Source organism: Schistocerca nitens, chromosome 4 (genome assembly GCF_023898315.1).
Source record: "Schistocerca nitens isolate TAMUIC-IGC-003100 chromosome 4, iqSchNite1.1, whole genome shotgun sequence".
Lineage (NCBI taxonomy): Eukaryota > Metazoa > Arthropoda > Insecta > Orthoptera > Acrididae > Schistocerca > Schistocerca nitens.
Genome location: NC_064617.1, coordinates 85,177,531 through 85,197,536, shown reverse-complemented (window position 1 = coordinate 85,197,536; position 20,006 = coordinate 85,177,531). Strand labels below are relative to the sequence as shown.

Here is a 20,006-nt window from a genome sequence, read left to right as displayed (position 1 = left end):
GATAAGTCCATCTTTGAAGACAAATACCGTTAAAATAAAAACTGTCCAGGACGTCTACATTGCTTTACTCAGGCAGTGTTTGCACGTCTCCATAATCAGGTTACAAAAGTGCTGCTATTGTATATTTCGACCAACATACGTGTGTGTGTGTGTGTGTGTGTGTGTAAGACTTTTTTTGTCGATTGTGAAACTAAATAAGAGATTATTACGTGGAAGCTGAGTGCGGAAATCTGTGAAACTGTCCGCGTTTGCCGACAGTTTGTACAAGATGAAAATTTATATCTACAACTACTTACATATTCCGTAAGTCACGGTACACTGTGTGGCAGAGGGTACCATGCACCACTACCAGTCATTTCCTAACTTGTTCCCACTAACATATAGAGCGAGGGGAAAAAAGACTACTTATACGCCATGTGAGCCCTAATTTCTCGTGTCTTACCTTCGTAGTCCTTACGCGCGATATGTGTTGGCGACAGTAGAATCGTTTGGCAGTCAGCCTAAAATGCTGGTTCTCTTAACTTTTTCAATCGCTCCAGGGATCCCCATTTGAGTTCCCGCAGCATCTCCTAACAGTTCTGTGTTGTTCGAAACTACCAGTAACAAATCTAGCAGCCCGCCTCTGAATTGATCCGATATCTTTCATCAATCCGACCTGTCACGGATTCAAGCTCTCGAGCAGCGTTCAAGAACAGGTCTCACCAGCGTCCTATATGCGGTCTCCTTTACTGGTGAACCACTTTCCTAAAATTCCCCTTCTCTACCACAGTTTTCACATGCATGTTCCACCTCATATCGCTTTGGAATGTTACGCCCAGATATTTAAACGACTTGACAGCGTCAAGCAGCGCACTAGAAATTAGAAATACTGTATCCGAACATCACAAGTTTGATCTTCCTACTCATCCACATTAACTTACATTCATCCACATTTAGTGTTAGCTGCCATTCATCACGTCAACTGGAAATTTTGTCTAAGTCGTCTTATCTTCCTACACTCACCAACTTTGACACTTTACTGTACACCACAGTACCATCAGCGAACAACCCCAGATTGCTGCCCATCCCGTCCGCCAAATCACAGATGTATGAAGAAAACAACAGTGTTCCTATCACAGTTCCCTGGGGCACTCTTGCACTCCTGACGATACCCCTGTCTCTGATGAACACTCGCCGTCAAGGATAACATACTTTGTTCTATTATTTAAGAAGTCTTCGTACCCCTGACATATCTGTGAACTTATTCCATATGCTTGTACCTACGTTAACAGCCACCAACGCAGCACTGTGTCAAATGCTTTCTGGAAACCCAGAAATGTCGAATCTGCCTGTTTCCCTTCATCCATAGTTAGCAGTATAGCCGGCCGGAGTTGCCGAGCGGTTCTAGGCGCTTCAATCTGAAACCATGCGATCGCTAGGGTCGCAGGTTAGAATTCTGCCTCAGGCATGTATGTGTGTGATGTCCTTAGGTCAGTTACGTTTAAGTAATTCTTAAGTTCTAGGGGACTGATGACCTCAGATGTTAAGTCTCATAGTGCTCAAAGCCATTTGAACCATTTTTTCTGCACCAAACGGAAGTTCGGGATGTTGGTCTGTAATTTTGCAAGACCATTCTTCTACCCTTCTTGTTTACTGGAGTCACCTGCGCCTTTTTTCATTTGCTTTGGACTTTGTGCTGGGCGAGAGTTTCACGATAAATGCAAGCGACATAAGGATCCAATGCCGTAGAGTACTCTTCGTAAAATCAAACTGGGATTCCATCTTCAGTGCGCCAAAAATAATTGAGTAGTAGTGAAAACTTGTTCTTTTCAATATATGTTGTTGAGAAGTGTGAAACATGAAACTTTGTCACACCAAGTGAGATTGCACCGCCATTTAAAGGCGGCGCGTTCGCCCGTTCGCAATTTGCCCCTCTTCACGCTCAGATAATGTGACGTGGCAGTGCGGGAAAAGTGCCAGAACGGCTGAGCGCTACGGCACTCGTGCCAGGGAAAGGTCTGCGAGCCGAATTCTTGGCCATCCGTACATTTTCCCACTTTTAAAATAGATTATATCAGCGAGAGAAAGTATAGACGACGGTAGGAAGAAAATTGTGGCAGTCGCTGGCTGTTTGAGCCTTTGTTGAGTGTAGTAACTCTTACAACTGCTAAATAATGGATGTAACATAGCTATGAGCCGGGTAATAGCCAACAATAATGAACCTAGTACAAGCAATAATTTATTGGTGGTCAACTCATCCGCCCTTCGTTTACGCTTCTTTCAAGCGGTCTTACACCTTATTGAGATTATTTGAGAAATTATTAAAAGTATTTTAATTTCGTCTTTGCAACAACAAGACAATGTGCATTTTTTCAGCACATGCGTTTCGTTTTATTGAAGTAAAGCATCATCAGTGGTCCGTAATGAAACGTATTTCCAATCTGGCTTGCTTTCAGCATCTAAAAACAGGTCGTTAGAAAAGATGTTGATGTCACGTACGAAATGTTATGTCCGATTTTCACTCACATCTGGAAATGCTGTCTGTGCACGTGTGTGTGTTATTCTCTCGTTTGACATTGTTGTTAATGTAGTAACACTTTTGTCCATAATTGGAATACTGTCCAGAAATGCTTCTGCCATCTCTTTGAACTACATACTTTTTTACATTGTTGTGTGTTAATTCAGACAAACAACGTACTTCATGGTACAATTGTACAAGTTTTTCGCTGTGGCCATTGATCCACCCCCTTTCTAAACTCTTGTCAACTAGAGCTTGCTGTAACCTGAAAACCAGTCTTTCATCAGTGGTGAATTTCGAATATCACCTACATTTCTCTTGTTTCCATGTCAAAATTTGCATCTTCTGTCAGAACAATGCGGTGTTTACGCAATGCCACCTTCCCAACAATCCAATCAAGTTGCAGATGCGACAGCATCCTGGAACAGTGGTTTATTTAACGAGGAACTCAGAACAAATCGGGTCAAAAGCTTATGAAAAAGCAGATTCTCGGTGTAAATATAAACGTGTAATTTCTTCATTTACAGTATCTTGCTGCAAAGCCACACCAAACTTTACGAATTTTACCCAGTATGTTTCTTGTATGCAAAGCATCATAATAACTATGATCATCAGCGAAATGATAGGCCCTTAATTATGAAGCTGACATATAAAGCTGTAACTGACGAAGAAACCATTTTTTTTTACCACATAGTTTCTTTAAAATCGTCTGAGAAGGTTTACGGGGTAGGCAACGTGATCCGACGGTACATACTGCCTTCCTTTCACCATTCCTCTCCCCTTGGGAATGCGGGGGCAGGTCATGACTCCTGCCTTTCCCGACAGCCACTGCGAGGATTGTCCAATTGTTGTGGACAAACAGTACACAGCCGAGACTTTCTACTAAAGAGCGCATATACAGGGTATTTCAGAAGTGATGGTCAGTAATTCACACATGGAAAGTGCAGGCCAGAAGTAACCAAGTGCCTCCAGTAAACATGGGTCCGAAAATCAACATTGCCGACGTATCGCGTTAATTCGAGTTGAGAACCACTGTAAACGCATCTGGATACCGCGGTAGTTACGTTGGTATCTCAAGGTTTGGGATCGACTATCTGTTTGTTTACGCTTGTGCAACTACTTCGCTTCCCCCCCCCCCCCCCCCCCTGTGCACTGTGCCGTACCGTCGTCGCAATTAGTTACGAACATGAAGGCACCTTGTCAGAGGTACACCAGTGAAGAGTACGCTGACATGCACTTAAAGTATGGCAAAGCGAACGGCAGTGCACTTGAGGCTGCACGATTCTATGAAGGAGCAGGTAGCCCGACAGGCGTACATTTAGCCAGTTACATCAGCGCCTTAGAGAAACCGGGAGTTTCGCACACCATGTACGAGAAGACCGAGCCGGATCCGTAACTCCAGATGTTGAGGAAAGGGTGTTACGCTTTGTACACGAACTTCCGAGTACATCAAGGAGGAGGATTGCTACCCAAGAGCGTGTCCTGAGTCATAGCAGTGTGTGGCAGATTTTACGCCGGCAGTACTCTACCCATATCATCTCCAGCGAGTGCAATCCCTCAACAATGCAGACTTCCCTAATAGAGACTTTCAGCCAATGGGTGCAACAACAGTGCATCCTGAATCCCCTGTTTGTAAGCAGTACACACTGTCCACTGATGAGTCTGGATTTACTCGTGACTGTATTTTTAACTACCGTAATTGTTACATTTGGCTCGATGTCAATCCTAATGCAACATAAGTATCATGAAATCAGCAGCGTTATTCGCTGGACGTCTGGGCAGGACTGTTCGGAGACCGCATAACTGGACCACACTTCCTACCACAGAGACTAACCGGACAGCAGTTCATGCGGTTTGTGGTACTGTACTTCCAGAGGTACATGATGATGTCCCATTGAACCAGCGCCTGAACATGTGGTTCATGCAAGACGGTGCTCCAGCATTTACGAGTGCGCCGGCTTTTAACTCGGACGTATGGCCAACACCGGATATATAGAGGACGGTCTCCAAGGTCTCCGGATTTAAATCCCACGGATTTCTGCTTGTGGGGTCATGTCAAAAGCCTGGTCTACGCTAGCGAAGCCAACTCTCTTGAGGAATTACGCTTGCGGATTGAAGCAGCCTTCCAGCATTCACAGAATTCTCCATGACTGCCTGAGAGGATTCGCATTTCAGAGAGGAGTTCAGTGTTGCATTCAGACGCATGGACAACATTTCGAACACTTACTTTAAAGTTTAGAGATGTCATGTTTTCCAAGACACATGAGCCTCAACAGAAAATGTGGTGTACCTCGACAAAGGTTGATCTGTGGGCCCATGTTGGAGATTTTTTGTTGCTTTTGGGCTGTACTTTCCATGTGTGAACTATTAACGATCACTTGTGCAACACCCTGTATAGACACAATGGTTGCTGCGCGCCTCTGCAGGTGAGCACGGGCAGTCGAGTGAGCTGTGTCCACCCCTCAACCCCCTCAGATATGTGGGTGTTGCATACGTACAAGCAAGTAACGCGGTGGCGTATTGCCTGCAGCACGAGCGTTTACACTAAAACACAGATTTCAAGTGCAGCATTCGGAGCATAGTTCATTGTCGCTTGTGCACTGTAATCTTCCAGTTCTCGTTTAAGTGGGTAATAAATTCCACATCTTTTGGCTTTCTTCACGTTTTATATTACACTAAACAGGGCGCAGGGCCTACACTGGTCGAGGAAAACATCGTGATTATGCTCCACTGTGGGAGCAACGGTGTCTACTCTTTAGGAGTATTGTTGCACGCTTTGAGACTCTTACCAGAAACGATTGATGGAGGACGCTGAAGAAAACTTCAAAGAAAGGCAGTTAATTTAGTATTATCCCGAAATAATGGAGGGAATGTCATGGATACCATGCGCGACTTGGGACTGTAAATATTCTCGCACATAGACACGACTACCGGCAGTGGATTTTTAACTGAACATAAATACGAGCTCCGGAACTCTAATATGCGGACCTAATCGTCAGATGTAGCCGTAATTTTCGAGTCAGTGAGTTGTTATAATGTCGTTACATCTTACAGTAAATAACATCAGAATGTTTCGTAGTGTGTGGCAGAGACTACATTATCCTGCGTCCCTGCCCGAATCATGTGGAAAGAATGATTGCTGGTAAAGCTCAGTATTAGTTTGTGTAGCTTATCTGCAACTTTCTCGCATCCACTATACGAACCCTTGACAAAACGCATCGCCCTCACTGCATCTTCTGGTTCCAGATGATTACTTCCAGGTATTCTTTTTGCGATTACTCCTATTTCCAGCGATAATGTAACCGTACAGTTCTGGATTTTTCGACACACTAATATACATTAAATGCAGCTTACTTACATCCATTGTCAAGCCTCAGGCTCGAACCAACCATCAATCCTGCATAGGTTTTCCTGCAGTTACCAAGTCTAACTACAAAGCGGCCTCCTCCCACACAGGGAACGTGGACTAATAGCTGAAATGTTCCCAGACCAGGAAGTCATTACAAAACGCATTCCGTGTAGTGATTTTGCCATTCTATCCCAACAATTCTGAACCTAGTGACTCCATATCATTATCCCACCTAACATCTAACGTGAAGGGTTCAACTGCTTTTTTTTTACCCAAGAGATAAAACTCGCCTTGACATGTGTGCCTCTGTGTCTAGTAAAAATTTAGGTTTCTTACCGTTTGTAACAGCTACTAAACAACACTCCGCCTCTCTACACGTTCTTGCAGAATTGAAACTTACTGGGAACCTCCTATTGCGATACCTGACTAATGCCTTTGTTTCCTGTGCCAAATGCAACTTTGTTATCTGCAATAATTGGCCATGCACCCAGGAACCCTGTCTTGGGGAAGCCACTACATCAGCTATAAATGACAGTGCATCCTTTGTTTACTTTCCCAAAGAGGGTGTAGCCACACTGGTGGCAGCTGAAGAAAACAAAGGAGCAGCCGAACCAGATAAGGCCCTCTCCCCTCCCATTACCCATTTTATTCCTCTCCCGTAGCTGCCAATGAACTCTGTGACCCATCTTTAACTGTGTTTTCTGCTGCTCGATGGCTATGTCACAAGTAATCGGTGACGTAATGCGATTGTATCAGTAGTGCCAACATGTGATGCATGCATGTCATATTACTATGTTTGTACTCGAAATATTACACATTTTGGCAAATAACGACGTAAACAATTTTATATTGACACAAGACCGAATTACTGTCTGGAAAAATAATATTACACAAATTTCTATACAAATAAAGTGGCTCCACATGTGTACTATTCTATAACATAACCCCAAGGTGTTCGAACCAATGTTTTCTACTGCCAGCGGAGTATTTCGGTACAACTGTTTTGCTGCAGCATAGCTATGTATGGTGTAAACTGTCAAAGGTCTATCTGCTTATCTGTAACGAAGAATACTATAGGGAATCCTGCAAGAATCTTTTATGCAAATTGATTTTTACACAAAATCTGACCGAGCAAGGTGGCGCAGTGGTTAGAACACTGGACTCTCCTTCGCTAGGACGAAGGTTCATTCCCGCGTCCGGTCATCCTGGTTCCCCAAATCGCTTCGGGCAAATGCCGGGATGGTTCCTTTGAAAGGGCACGACCGATTACCTTCCATAATCCGATGAGTCCGATGACTTCGCTGTTTGGTCCCCTTCCGCAAATCAACACAACCAACACAATATCTTTGCTGCAACCAACCTGGTTGGCCTTAGTCTCTGGCATAAGGTACACATAACTTATGCAAATATTTTATCCTGTGAAGCCTATTACAATTTTATGTTGACGAGAAGCTGTACCTGTGGGCATTTACGAGAGAGCATTCATTCTGATGTACGATATATGTAACCTGGCTGCTATCTAAAGCCATCGCTTGCGATAATTCTTGTTTTGTCAGTTTTGTTTGACAAGAGCCGCTCGGCTTCATCTAATCTAATGAACCATCATGTGATGTAACAAGGCCTACTGCTTCTGAAGATATTTTAGCATATATCGAAACCTAGGTCAAGGGCTACTAACCTTTATTTGCAACTGGTTGGCTAAATTTTCAGCCTCTTTTTCTCTAGTTCTAAATTAAGAGCCGTCATTTCAAGAGCTAAATTTTTCTTCCTTTTTTTCTGTAGGTCTAAATTACTAGCAGCCATTTCATATCTCACCTTTAAAGCGTGAGTGGCTAACCTTTCTTTCCGGTTTCGTGTCCATTCCGCAGACGACACTCGTATTTACATTTCTGCTGTTTAAATTAACGGCTGCCACAACTAACAGTTACTATACAGGACTGTGTGACTATAAGTGTAGACCGATGGTAGTCGTACTTCAATATGACTTGTACTCTCTGAATCACCTACTGCTCTCTGAGTCTATTCAGGTCTATCATATCGGTCCCTTCAGTTTATGGGCGCGCGGTTTGAGGCGTCACGTCACGGATTGTGCGGCCTCTCCCGTCGGAGGTTCGAGTCCTACCTCGGACATGGGTGGGTGCGTTGTTCTTAGCGTAAGTTAAAGCAGTGTGTAAGTCTAGGAACCGATGACCTCAGTAGTTTGGTCCCTCGGGAATTCACACACATTTTAACATTTTTCACTTTACACTCGCAGTAGAGAACACGAACTGTTATCGATCTGATACTGTTATCAATCGTTCTGATACTGTTATCAATCGATTTGATTCACCGAGCTTCTCATCCTGTTGGTGGACTCGTTGCTGCGAGAGGTGATGGAGGCAGGCGGGCTGCGTCCTCTGCATATACCTGGGCCGCGGCGTCGGCACGCTGACTGCATCCTCGTGTCCACGTGTAGGCGGCGTGACTATGCAGCAGGCGCTAACTGCTCGTCGTGGCGTGTTGGTAGCTGCCAGCCGGCCTGAACACTCTCCACACTCGCACCAGCTGCACCACCTGCACAAAAAGAAATCACTCTTCTGCTCTTACTTCATCTTCTTATTCGAAGTTGATCTTGAGTCTTCTCAATCGAGTTTGGATGCTCGTCCCATGTTTTCTGTCTCCCGGTAGTATGATGATTCGATTCTATTTCTTTCTTGATTTATTCTCTTTTGTGCTCGATACCCGCATCCCGTATGTCGCTCGACATCCGCGCTAGGATCGCAGATCTCAATCACACAGAATACGATAGGAATGTGCACTAGCTTTGGTCGCGTTAATAATACACATATAACTCGTTAATAACGAGATGCAATTACACTGACGAGATTATTCAACAATATTTGTACCCCCTCAATCCAAGCAGCCTCCCACGGCCGTTCTGTATCAGTTGCGTCTTCGAGGGGTAATAGTGAATTCGTTTACTCGCGGTAGATTTTCCATAAAATGGCTCTGAGCACTATGGGACTTAACGTCTGAGATCATTAGTCCCCTAGAATTTAGAACTACTCAAACCTAACAAACCTAAGGACATCACACACATCCATGCCCGAGGCAGGATTCGAACCTGTGACCGAAGCGGGCGCGCGGTTTCAGACTGAAGCGCCTAGAACCGCTCGGCCACAACGTCCAGCGTAGATTTTTCATACTTCGTACTCCCGGACGCAAAATCTGCCGTCTCTCCGGAGACATTTTCTAAGGTTGCAGGTCATAACTTCTACGGATCAGGGGTAAAAACTCTTCTAACATTCTAGAACGAAATTTTCACTCTACAGTGGAGTGTGCGCTGATATGAAAGTTTCTGGCAGATTAAAACATTGTGCCGGTCCGAGGCTCCAACTCGGGACCTTTGCTTTTCGCGGGCAAGTGCTCTACCATCTGAGCTACCCAAACACAACTCAAGCTCCGTCCTCACAGCTCTAACATTATTGGTGAGCAATATTTAAGTCAATTCTCGTGAAATTATCGTAATCTAGATTCAGTATTTCTTCCGTTGCTATGGTTCCCATAGATCACAAACTCTCTTCCAGATCGGTAAAGAGGTGAAAGTTAAAATAAGAAAGAACGTACCATTGTAGACTTACGTTGTTTTGAACCCACAGTGGGCGCCGTTTTAAGTAGCCCAAAAACATTAGCATACTGATGTCGACAAGTGCTTCTTGTTAATTATTTCTGCCGTGTGCGATCAAGAACTGTTTTAAATACTACAAACTATAGAACTTACGTGAAAAACCTGGTGTCAAGAAAGCAATCTCTAACGTTTTTCTCTTCTTGAATGCGTATTTGCTCTAGTAATACGACACAGAGTGACGTCACGGGGCAGTGTCACTGAGTTGGACTGTGTGGGTATGAATGCGGTGAACCTAATGTTTTGGGCTAGTTGAGATGGCGGACATTGGCCGTGACGTAATGTGACCTCCACTCTTTTCTTGCCTCCATGGGTAAAGAGAGTAACTATCACAGTAATGTCTCTGCTTTAAAGTAAAGTCAGATTGTTAAAAGAACATCCTCTCTTCATTCTGACAATATTTTAGACCAGTGTGACGTGTTCTTTCACTATAACTTCCAGAAAATATTCCCACTTCGCAAAAATCACTCTGTCCGACATAAATTTTCGGTTGTCGTAGGTAGTACTTTTCAAACATATTAAACATCATGGTAGTTTCCTGTAGTCAGACTATGTCAGTCCTTCAGGTTACATCCTCCTGTTATAGTTGGTTAGGTTAGTACTTTCTTCAAAGTAAATACGTTGGGAACGAAATTCATAATTCGGGTGTATACATCTCCCAAATAATTCTGTCTCGATGTTTTATTTTACGACATTTATATATTGTTACAGAAGACGACATATACCGAATCTTCACATTTACATGCAGTGCTTTCCGCTGAATACTACCACGGAGACTGACTTCATTTTACAAATAGGTCATTTTTCATTTGAATACTTACAACTCAATTTCATATTTTAATAATAGGCACAGGAAATGGTCACAATAACGACGGCTTCTTCTCCTAGTGCTTGACAATCGGCTGATTGACGGTGATGTCCAGCTCCTTAGCTTGCAGCACCCACGTCAGGAACCCCACTACCCTTGTCTCCGCTTCCCCATGACGGTGAAGCAAACAATCACAAACAAACCACATGGTATATTGTGTGTTATTCTTTGTGTGTTATGCCAGTTATTGTTAGTGTCATTTACTTTATATAGTAGTGTGCTTGAGAGTCAGGACATGCTGATAATTTGTATAAATATCACACCACCACCTAACAAAGGCCTGCATGCAACAGGGGTGGATCCACCTCCAAACTGTACCCAGATGTGGCACAAGTGGATCCCCATCTGAACGATACCCTGGACGCATGGGGCTCTTGCGACGCATACACACACACACAATCGTGATGCTGGCCACTGTGTTATGTTGAGAGGCACCCACATGCCTTGCTCATACTGTGGCATCAAGCAGTCAGGCCTGCAAGATGAGTGGTCTGCCAAGCGAGTGGATTCATTCTTATCTGTCGAGTAACATGAACTCTAGTACTCACAACTAAGTTACAAATTATCCTCCTATATGAATAATACGCAGCGGAAACGCACATCTGACTATCAGTAATTTACAGAACTCTGACTGTTCACTACGCACTAGCAATACCACATTTTCTTTTTTTTTTATTTAACGGCTTTTATCAACACGTGGCCATCGCACTGAATATGAATGGCGCACACATTATAAATTCTGGATATCATGACAACATACAATTCGAAGGAAAAGGCCACCAATCTTTTTCTTTTCACTATCTTATTTATTCCGATAAATTCTGTAACCTAAACACACAAATTCTATAACCTACAACAATAACACATGAGAAATTCCGCCCAGTGGGCATGACTTTACATTGGTGATTCTCTATCTTATGGTCTCGTAATTATTTAACGCTACAGTGCACTTTCTGGATAGGATGGTGGATCTTTTATTATATCTCACACTTCGACTCTCACAATCATCATCTCGAAACTTTCCTACAGACCGAGCGGTACAAAAGGAACACGCATAACCCACTACCTCCGAAACTACCTTGCTACTCGCCCATGCAAACCACACATACTTAAATTACATGACATACACCACACTACAACATGAAATACAACACAGGGAATAGTCACAACATTATCACTTTCAGCTTTCCCACTTCAATTAATATTTATCCCAGTTTCACACGACACTGCCCCACTTCATAATTCTACTTTCCTACTATGAACTCTGGAGATATATGCACGTCTTCCTGTGCAATGCAAGCCAAGTGGCGTTGCTGGATAGACGGCTGACTCACCTTGCTTCTCTCTCAGAGTATTATAGTTTGAATCAAGCGTCACACGGAAACATATCACGCAAAGTAATATTAAGAACATATTCATCACACACACGAGACCTCAACTGATACCATGGCGAGTACTTCTCTCTATCCTTTGTCTCAAAGACAGATTGAGACTCACACAGTACTCACCACGTGGAAGTACTCGTCTCTAATTTCAAGTCCTGCACACGCTATTTCTTAAATATTTCAACTTATAGTACACACGCTAGTAATCCAGCTTAACTTAAGCACACGGAAGTATTTCAAATTATTGCTACACGTGGTTTCATTGTGACCGTTGGTCACTTCCGAAGATTACTACGATCCCATTAATATTACCTGCCTGACATTTAATTCTCCCCACAAAAGTTCCTGAAATAGAGAAATTATTATTTCAAACTACTCTTAAATATTCCACATGCATACCATGTCTCCACTCTTTTGTATTTACGGAGCACACCTAAGACAGGTCTTAACAGCACAAGATCCAGCGGCAGAGTGCTGAAACATGGCCGTTCTTCAGGTCCTCTCGCACCTCTGTCGAAGTGGGGGAGCACCTTGCTACCGTATTGGTCAGCCACATTTCAGGCGCTCAAAGCTCAGGTAAACTTCATCTCTTTGGTCCCACCAAAGGTGGCCAAAGGATCGTCTCAAAGATGATCATATATTCACATTCACTATCTGCAGTTAGCAGACGACCATACATTCATTCATTTCACAGATCTCACCAAACTGGATGTAGGGATTTATTTTGAGGGAGTGCACATGTGATCAATTAAATAAATAAATTGTCATTCTTTCCCACACTGGTATCCGGCTTCGCTGTATAAATTGAAATTGAGTTACTTTACAAAAAATGTGTTGTTCTGACAAAAATAATGAAGTATGTTGTACCTATTTTCAATGTCGGGCGGTACTGTACCCTTTCAATGTCTTTACAATTGGATAAAATCTGTTCCTCGAACATTATTTCCCTCTGCCACATACATCTTGCATCGTTAAGAGTACGAATATACAAAGCTTTGACAGTAGCAGTTGATCGGTATTCTATGTCAATAATATATGATGAAGTAAGAACGGATGTCGCCTTTGTTAGGTGGTGTGGAGTGAGAATTTGTAAGAAGCAGGGGATCTAGAGATGTATTATAAATAGCTTAAGTTAGCAATCCACCTCCACCTCAGTCCATGTGTTTTAGTGTATATATGAGGTTTCTTTGGCAGGTAGCACTGTGTTTATGGTATTTTTTCTGTGTAGACATTTAGAGGAGGAGGAGGAGGAGGAGGAAAAGATGCTCCTGCAAGCACTTTGTAGATAGTATGGCTGGGTTGGTCATCTGTATCTCGGTTTGATGCTAACAAACCAAGTCATGCCTGGTAGGGTAGTGAATAAGAATACATGTATTCTTGTACAAAAAACTTTTTTCATTTGCATATACATTTACACACAGATTATGGAAAATTCTGGATGTAGATTTGGAATACAAGATATCTGCATTCACTGTACATACTAATGCTGTGATCAAATGGTCGACTTATTGAAAATGATGGGTTGGAAGGAATTTACTACATGAGGTTATACCATATCTCTAAGATCAATGTAAAAGTCTCTCTTCGCATCTGGATCTGCTTAAAAAAAGATGTTATTGGATCAACATGTGATGGACTGGATGATGTGCTTGCTGCTGTTCCATAGGTCTTAAGAAAAAGTACCATAAATTGTTGCTGTTCTTGTAAATAATGTGGCTCCAAAAGTCTTCAGAAAAATGATCCATGTATCAAACAGACTTAAGGCAAGCCCTATTGAAGAAATTAGTCATTTAAGGGTGGTTAATGTCGAAACTGGAAAAGGAGACCCATTTCATAAAAAAGAAACTGTTGTATGTGACACAGGAAAAGTATAAAGTGCTACTCAAACAAGAATAAATTATTACTAAAGTGCAAGTAGGGCTTCCAAATTACTTCACACAATATGTGGAAAAAAATCTTAATACGAATGGGGAGAACAAAATATCTGTATTTACTGGAAGTACTGATGGGGAGTGATCACACTCTGGTGTACTTGTCGAAAGTGGTGGGTTCGACGACGTTTACTACATTAGGATATATATGAAAGATCTGTTTATAAGCTACCATTCCCATCAGCTGTAGGACATGATTCCTCTTAGGGAGAGAAGGAGGGGGTGGACAGACTCTATCTGTTGTATCATGTTATAAATCATAGTGTCAGGTGCAATAAGTGATTCCTCTTGGGGGGAGGAGGAGAAGGGAAGTGGGAACTATTAAGGTCAAGTGACGTCATAGTGATTCATATGACACTTTATGAATCCAATGTCTTTTTGACTCTTTGATCGTCAGCCGTTTCACTCGTCATATTTGCTTGTGACATAATATAGGCAAACATCTTCGGACTGGCTGTGACATTTCAAAGTTCTACCATCTTGCCCGATGTCTTTGACCTTCAGATATCCACTAGGATAACTGCCCTTGAATTCCCCTTGGCCAAGAGGTGTGAGGGAGCAGGTCATATTCAAGAGAAGGTGTGATTGGGTAAAAAATTATGCTAACTGAATCGTAAATTTGGGTCATAAATTAAGATAATTTCAGAGATTATTATCAAACTATGCTAACTGGTTAGTAAATTCCGCTAATAAATTCATAACTTGTCCGATTAGGATAAAATTATACTAATAAGGTCATAAATCTCCTTGAACCCTTATGACCCAGATGTAGATACGGTGAAAAATGCACCAGAAAGTACACAGCTCCTTTACTGCCGTATCTCTAAAGGTACTTATTACATGGCTAATATTGGAACTCCCATCCACCTCGTTTTCTGTGAACTCCCTTATCTTGAAGGCCAATATGCTTCTTCTGAAACAGAGCAAATAATTGCATGTGACTCAATATGTTTAACAGACACTGACACTTGGTTGTAAGACGACGCAGGACGGCCTTTCATGCGGCTTCTACTCGTCCATGGGTGTAACCAGGGCAGCCACAATAGTGAAATGATTGGGGGACACATGGGACATGCTGGATGTCTCTTAGATACCCATGTCTGGCCCTCAAATTGACGCCCATTGGCAACAGCCTCAAGATGTGTGATCAAACCCAGCAGCACCTTGAGCTGTGAGTGAAAGGTCATAACTTAGCTATCATCCAGACTCAACTACTGTCGTCCCTATCCATACTAAAGACGACGGAACTCTACACTCCATTGTTATTAAAATGTGATACTGTGCCTAGTAAATACACAAATAGGCAAGAAACGTAAACTATAAAGCACACAGATAAAGCAAGCTACTTTTGGCGCGGAAACCATTAAAAACCGGAGTTTTCAGCGAGATTTCGGAGAGACTTGTCCAAAGTTACTCGTAGAGACACGAGAACGAACAGTTTGTTGAGGGATAGGCAATAGGAACACTTAACTATGAGGGTCATTAAAGTCAAATGGACGTGTAGCCAGACGAATGGGCGGTAGATAGCAAAAGTGAGTTTATTGCCGGCTTCCAAGAGATAAGAAAATAGATAGCCCAAGGAATTTTCTTGCTGGCTTCCAACAGACAAGAAAAGACCATGATGTATTGGAAACGGTGTAGACTAAACTGGACCTTAATGCATGGAGAAACCTGGAAGGAGCCTATTGTATGTAAAACGGCTGATGGTGGCGAAACTGTCTATAAAGTGCTTTTATGTCCTCTTGAGTTCCTATTACATCTAATCAATTAATTTGCTGCGTTTTTGCTATACACAAATTTTACATGTTACATGTTCTGTCTTTGACGTTTCCACATTAACATTTTTTCAATCTACAATTCTGTCTCTAGTCGCAAGCCTTCGCCTCTCTTTTATGCTCGTACTAGCTGCCCTAACGATCTACTTCTTGCTTCAGCAGTATCATGTTACCTTGCTGTGTGATACGTATATCGTTTCACTGCTTCTACTGCACTTGTAATATGGTGAAGATTATATACTGGGATTTGCTGGATCATTTATAACAGCCGCATGAGCTGTCATCAAGACGTGAGCGTGTGTAACGAGTGCAGTACAGCTATTGTTTGTCGGCAGGCGACCGCCATGATGACCGGCCTGTTGCTGGTGATGCTGTCGGTGCTGGGAGCCTCGGATGCGGCCAAGATCCTGTCCGTCGTGGCGTTCCCGGCCGTCAGCCACCAACTACCCCTCAGGATGATAAGTCTGGAGCTGGCCAAGAGAGGCCACCAGGTCACCTTCATCACCACCGACCCGTCCAAGGTACCTCATTTCTCGTCTGTTCAAAAACTGCGGTGGGCAAACTGTCGTTAATCTTAAATTGTGGACGCAACACCAGTAATAATTTAGAACTAACAGAACAAGTGTAACAGCTCAAAATATGTGATGAAAAGAACCTCCGCGTCCTATCTAGCATCTACACTGAAGCGCCAAAGAAACTGGTATAGGCATGCGTATTCAAATGCAGAGATACGTGAACAGGAAGAATGTGGCACTGAGGTCGGCAACGCCTGTATAAAACAAGTGTCTGACGCAGTTGTTAGGTCGGTTACTGCTGCTACAATGGCAGGTTAACACATTTAAGTGAGTTTGAACGTGGTGTTATAGTCGGCGCACGAGCGATGGGACACAGCATCTCCAAGGCAGCGACGAGGTGGGGATTTTCCCGTACGACACTTTTCACGAGTGTACTGTGAATACCAGAAATCTGGTAAAACATCAAGGCTCGGACATCGGTGCGGCCGGTAAAGATCCTGCAAGAATGGGACCAACTACGACGGAAGAGAATCGTTCAAGTGCAACCCTTCCGCAAATTTCTGCATCCCAGAAGGTAATATCGAGTAATGGATTTAGAGAGAATATTTTTGAAACTGTGAAACACAAAAATGTTTCGTAAAAAAAATTGAAAGGTAGTTAACATTCTTGGAAACCGAACAATCAACTTCTGTACTAATTTGAAATTTCACAAAATATCCCACCACTATTAATTTATTTTGAAAAATGAAAATGCTTGTTATAACACAAATTAAGGAAGCTTTCACACCACATCCAACCATGAGTAATATAGCTGGTCTCTGAAATACGAACTTTGTAAAAAGCTGTACACAGTGTGCCATCAGAATATTTTCAGCATAGCTAATTAAAATACCTAAATGTTCATTATTATTGTAATTATTTGTTTTATTTATTTTTTAATGTTTTAAATTTTATGTTTTCAATTAATTTTTTGTTTTTTAGTTTACTGTTTCACACCCCTGTATTTTGCTAACTGAAAATTATAAGTAGCTCATTGTTATGATACAAAATCATTTAAATTCCGACAGTATGTGAAGAAAAAGTTAAAATGTAAGTTTTTCACATCTGCATAAAATGAACTAAATTTCTTCACATAATGCACACGATAGACAACAAAATAGAACATAAAATTCAGCAGGATCCTCAGATTCTGACAGGCTAGCGTCTAAATATGCCTGATACAAATCAGGATATTCATAAAATTCAGCAGGATTCTCAGATTCTGACAGGCTAGTGTCTAAATATCCTGATTTGTGTCAGGCATATTTCAGGACACTGGAAAACCTTGGCGGAGAGAACTGATTATGTACTGGTGGCTTCAGCGTCATTATGTCGTACCTCAATTGGAAATTGATATCATAATCAGTCAGCAGAACTAGATCTGAAAACCTTCTCACGATGTTTTTCCAACATCAAATGCAATTTATAGCCAACGGATGCACACGTCACATCCCGCCTTTTGGGATCATCAGATGAACAAAATCCTCATCAGGTACGAGGTTCAAAACGGTTCTTTTACACGAGCTGAAGAATCTTACAATAGTATCGATGTGTCTCCCAGACTGGGAGAGAAAACTTCTGTCAAATAGTCAGACGGTAGTTCACCATTTGTCGATGCTGACACATGAACATTTAGGACTTCAAAATGAGATTCTCAAATTCTAGGTCCAAACTCTCCATTAGTTTCCTTGAAAACTGTAAGAAAAGGGCGGGGTCCTGTGAAAAACTTTCATTTGAAACACATTTTTATATATCATAGGTTCGAAGATATTCACACTAAACGTAATGTGTCGAATTACCTTATGGCATGTGTTTTATCCATTCAAAGTGAAATTAAACAAAAACCAAAAAGTATGTATCGCAGTATTTTAATATTCCACATACTCGCTAAGTTTCATCAATCTCGTTTATAAACATGTGCGAATGTTGTCTTGTAAGACCATCCTCCTCCATAAGATCCTAAAGACTCAGTAGTCGAGTGTTAAAATTTGTAGTAATTGCAAGCACTAACATTTCTGCTTCGATATTTCCCGTATGGCTTTCCAAACGGTCGGTTATAGGAAACAATGAACTTTTCCCCTTGATGGCGGCAACGTACCTGCTAAAGATTATCGTTATCCATCTTGTCATTGGGGACTGGAAGTTCATTCCATTTTTAAGGCGGTGACATTTCTCATAGGTAACTGCTTCATCTTTGTAAAGCTTTCTCACAAGTCGACAGTAGCGTAACGCACAATACAAGAGAAGCTTTTCTTAATGCATATACATTAAATTAGTGTAAATTACACTGGTCTCCAAAATTAAAACAACAAACGGAAATTTTGCAAGGTTGCGTTTAGTTTGCCACAAAACAGTGTAAACCACTGATAATAAAGTAGAAACAATGTAAAGAACACAAAACGTAAACGACTGCAATATGCATAACGGCAGACAAAAACGTTCTTCGTTTATTCAAAAAAAAAATGGTTCAAATGGGTCTGAGCACTATGGGACTTAACATCTATGGTCATCAGTCCCCTAGAACTTAGAACTACTTAAACCTAACTAGCCTAAGGACATCACACAACACCCAGTCATCACGAGGCAGAGAAAATCCCTGACCCCGCCGGGAATCGAACCCGGGAACCCGGGCGCGGGAAGCGAGAACGCTACCGCACGACCACGAGCTGCGGACCGTTTATTCCAACTTACCGGATTTGCACACAAGTTCCGCCAGCTGGTTAATGTTCTCAGCATGTGGTGTTACCATGTCTGGCTGCAGTAGAGGCCTGACAACGATGGGGCATGCTGTGAGTATTGTCATCAGTCTCATATTGAGGCAATAACGCCCATTCTCCCTGGAGAGCTGCTGGCAAGTTTTGCAGAGTGGTTGATGGATGCTAAAATGATGCAGTCCCTCTTTCTAGTTCACCCCAGACATGCCCTATGTGACTGAAATCGAAAGAGCGAACAGCTCACGCAATGCGTGCAACATCTTCCGTTTCCAAGAAAACAGCTCTTGCTCTTTGAGGTCCATCATTATTGTCCATCAATATGAAGTCTGGGGCCACAGCACCTCTAAACAATCGCACGAGGTCCCAAAATCTCGTCACGATACCTGGCTCCTGTTAAACCTTGCCGATTCACCCACAGAATTTCATGAAGTGTCCATGTGGTCAATATAATCCTTGCCCACAACATTAGAGATCCTCCTCGATATCGGTATCTTTCCATATTTTTTTGGGTCCCAAAATCGTGTTCCACGTCCCTCCAGATGCGAATGCGACGAGAATCACTCTCCAGACCAAATCGGGACTCACCTATGAAAAGAACATTGGCGCACTGTTCGACTGCACAGGTGGTATGTTGACGACTCCACTCCAGACGTTGCCTTCTGTGAAGACGTATGAGAGGTACACATACAGCAAGTCTCCAACAATGAAGGCCACTTTGCCGAAGCCTTTTGTGTACCGTTTGTCTCGATACAACACGTCCAGCGGATGCTGCGAGGTCTGATTCCAGTTGCCGTGCAGTACTAAGGCAGTACCGTCTTGCCCTTACGGCCAAATAACTGTCCTCTCCATTCTCCTTATTATCACACGTGGTCGGGCGTGCCCTGGTCTTCGGGATACTGTTTCGGTCTCTATAAGTTGTCGCCACATCAGAGAAACAACAGAACGATTCACATTAAGCCCACGGATCACGTCAGTTTGCGACTGACCTGCTCCCATTTTTCTTATGGCCCTCCACGGCAGAGGGTCTGGTAGGCGTCTTCTTTGTGCCATACTGCACCGTAAGTGACTGTATACAGAGCCATTGTGGATGTGGGACTACCCGGCAAACACTACCCCGTTTGATAAGTGCACTTAGGTCATAATTGACGTGGTTGTCCATTGACCAGAATGCCATCTTCCATGCAGAACACGATCGTACGGAAATGCGTTGACATTTTGCGTGATTATACCGTGAATTAGACACAACACAGAGAAATAGCGGTTTGTCGC

The 20,006-nt window shown here is 42.6% G+C and overlaps 1 protein-coding gene across 1 annotated transcript in view; it reads left to right on the top strand.

Moving 5' to 3' along the window:
• The window catches only part of LOC126253452 (UDP-glucosyltransferase 2-like), a 44,737-nt gene that overhangs the window by 8,260 nt on the left and 16,471 nt on the right, over positions 1–20,006 (top strand). Inside the window, exon 2 of the mRNA XM_049954798.1 lies at positions 15,805–15,990. Coding sequence (XP_049810755.1) covers positions 15,814–15,990 — 177 coding nt within the window. The 5' untranslated portion in view covers positions 15,805–15,813. The remainder of the gene's footprint in view (positions 1–15,804; positions 15,991–20,006) is intronic.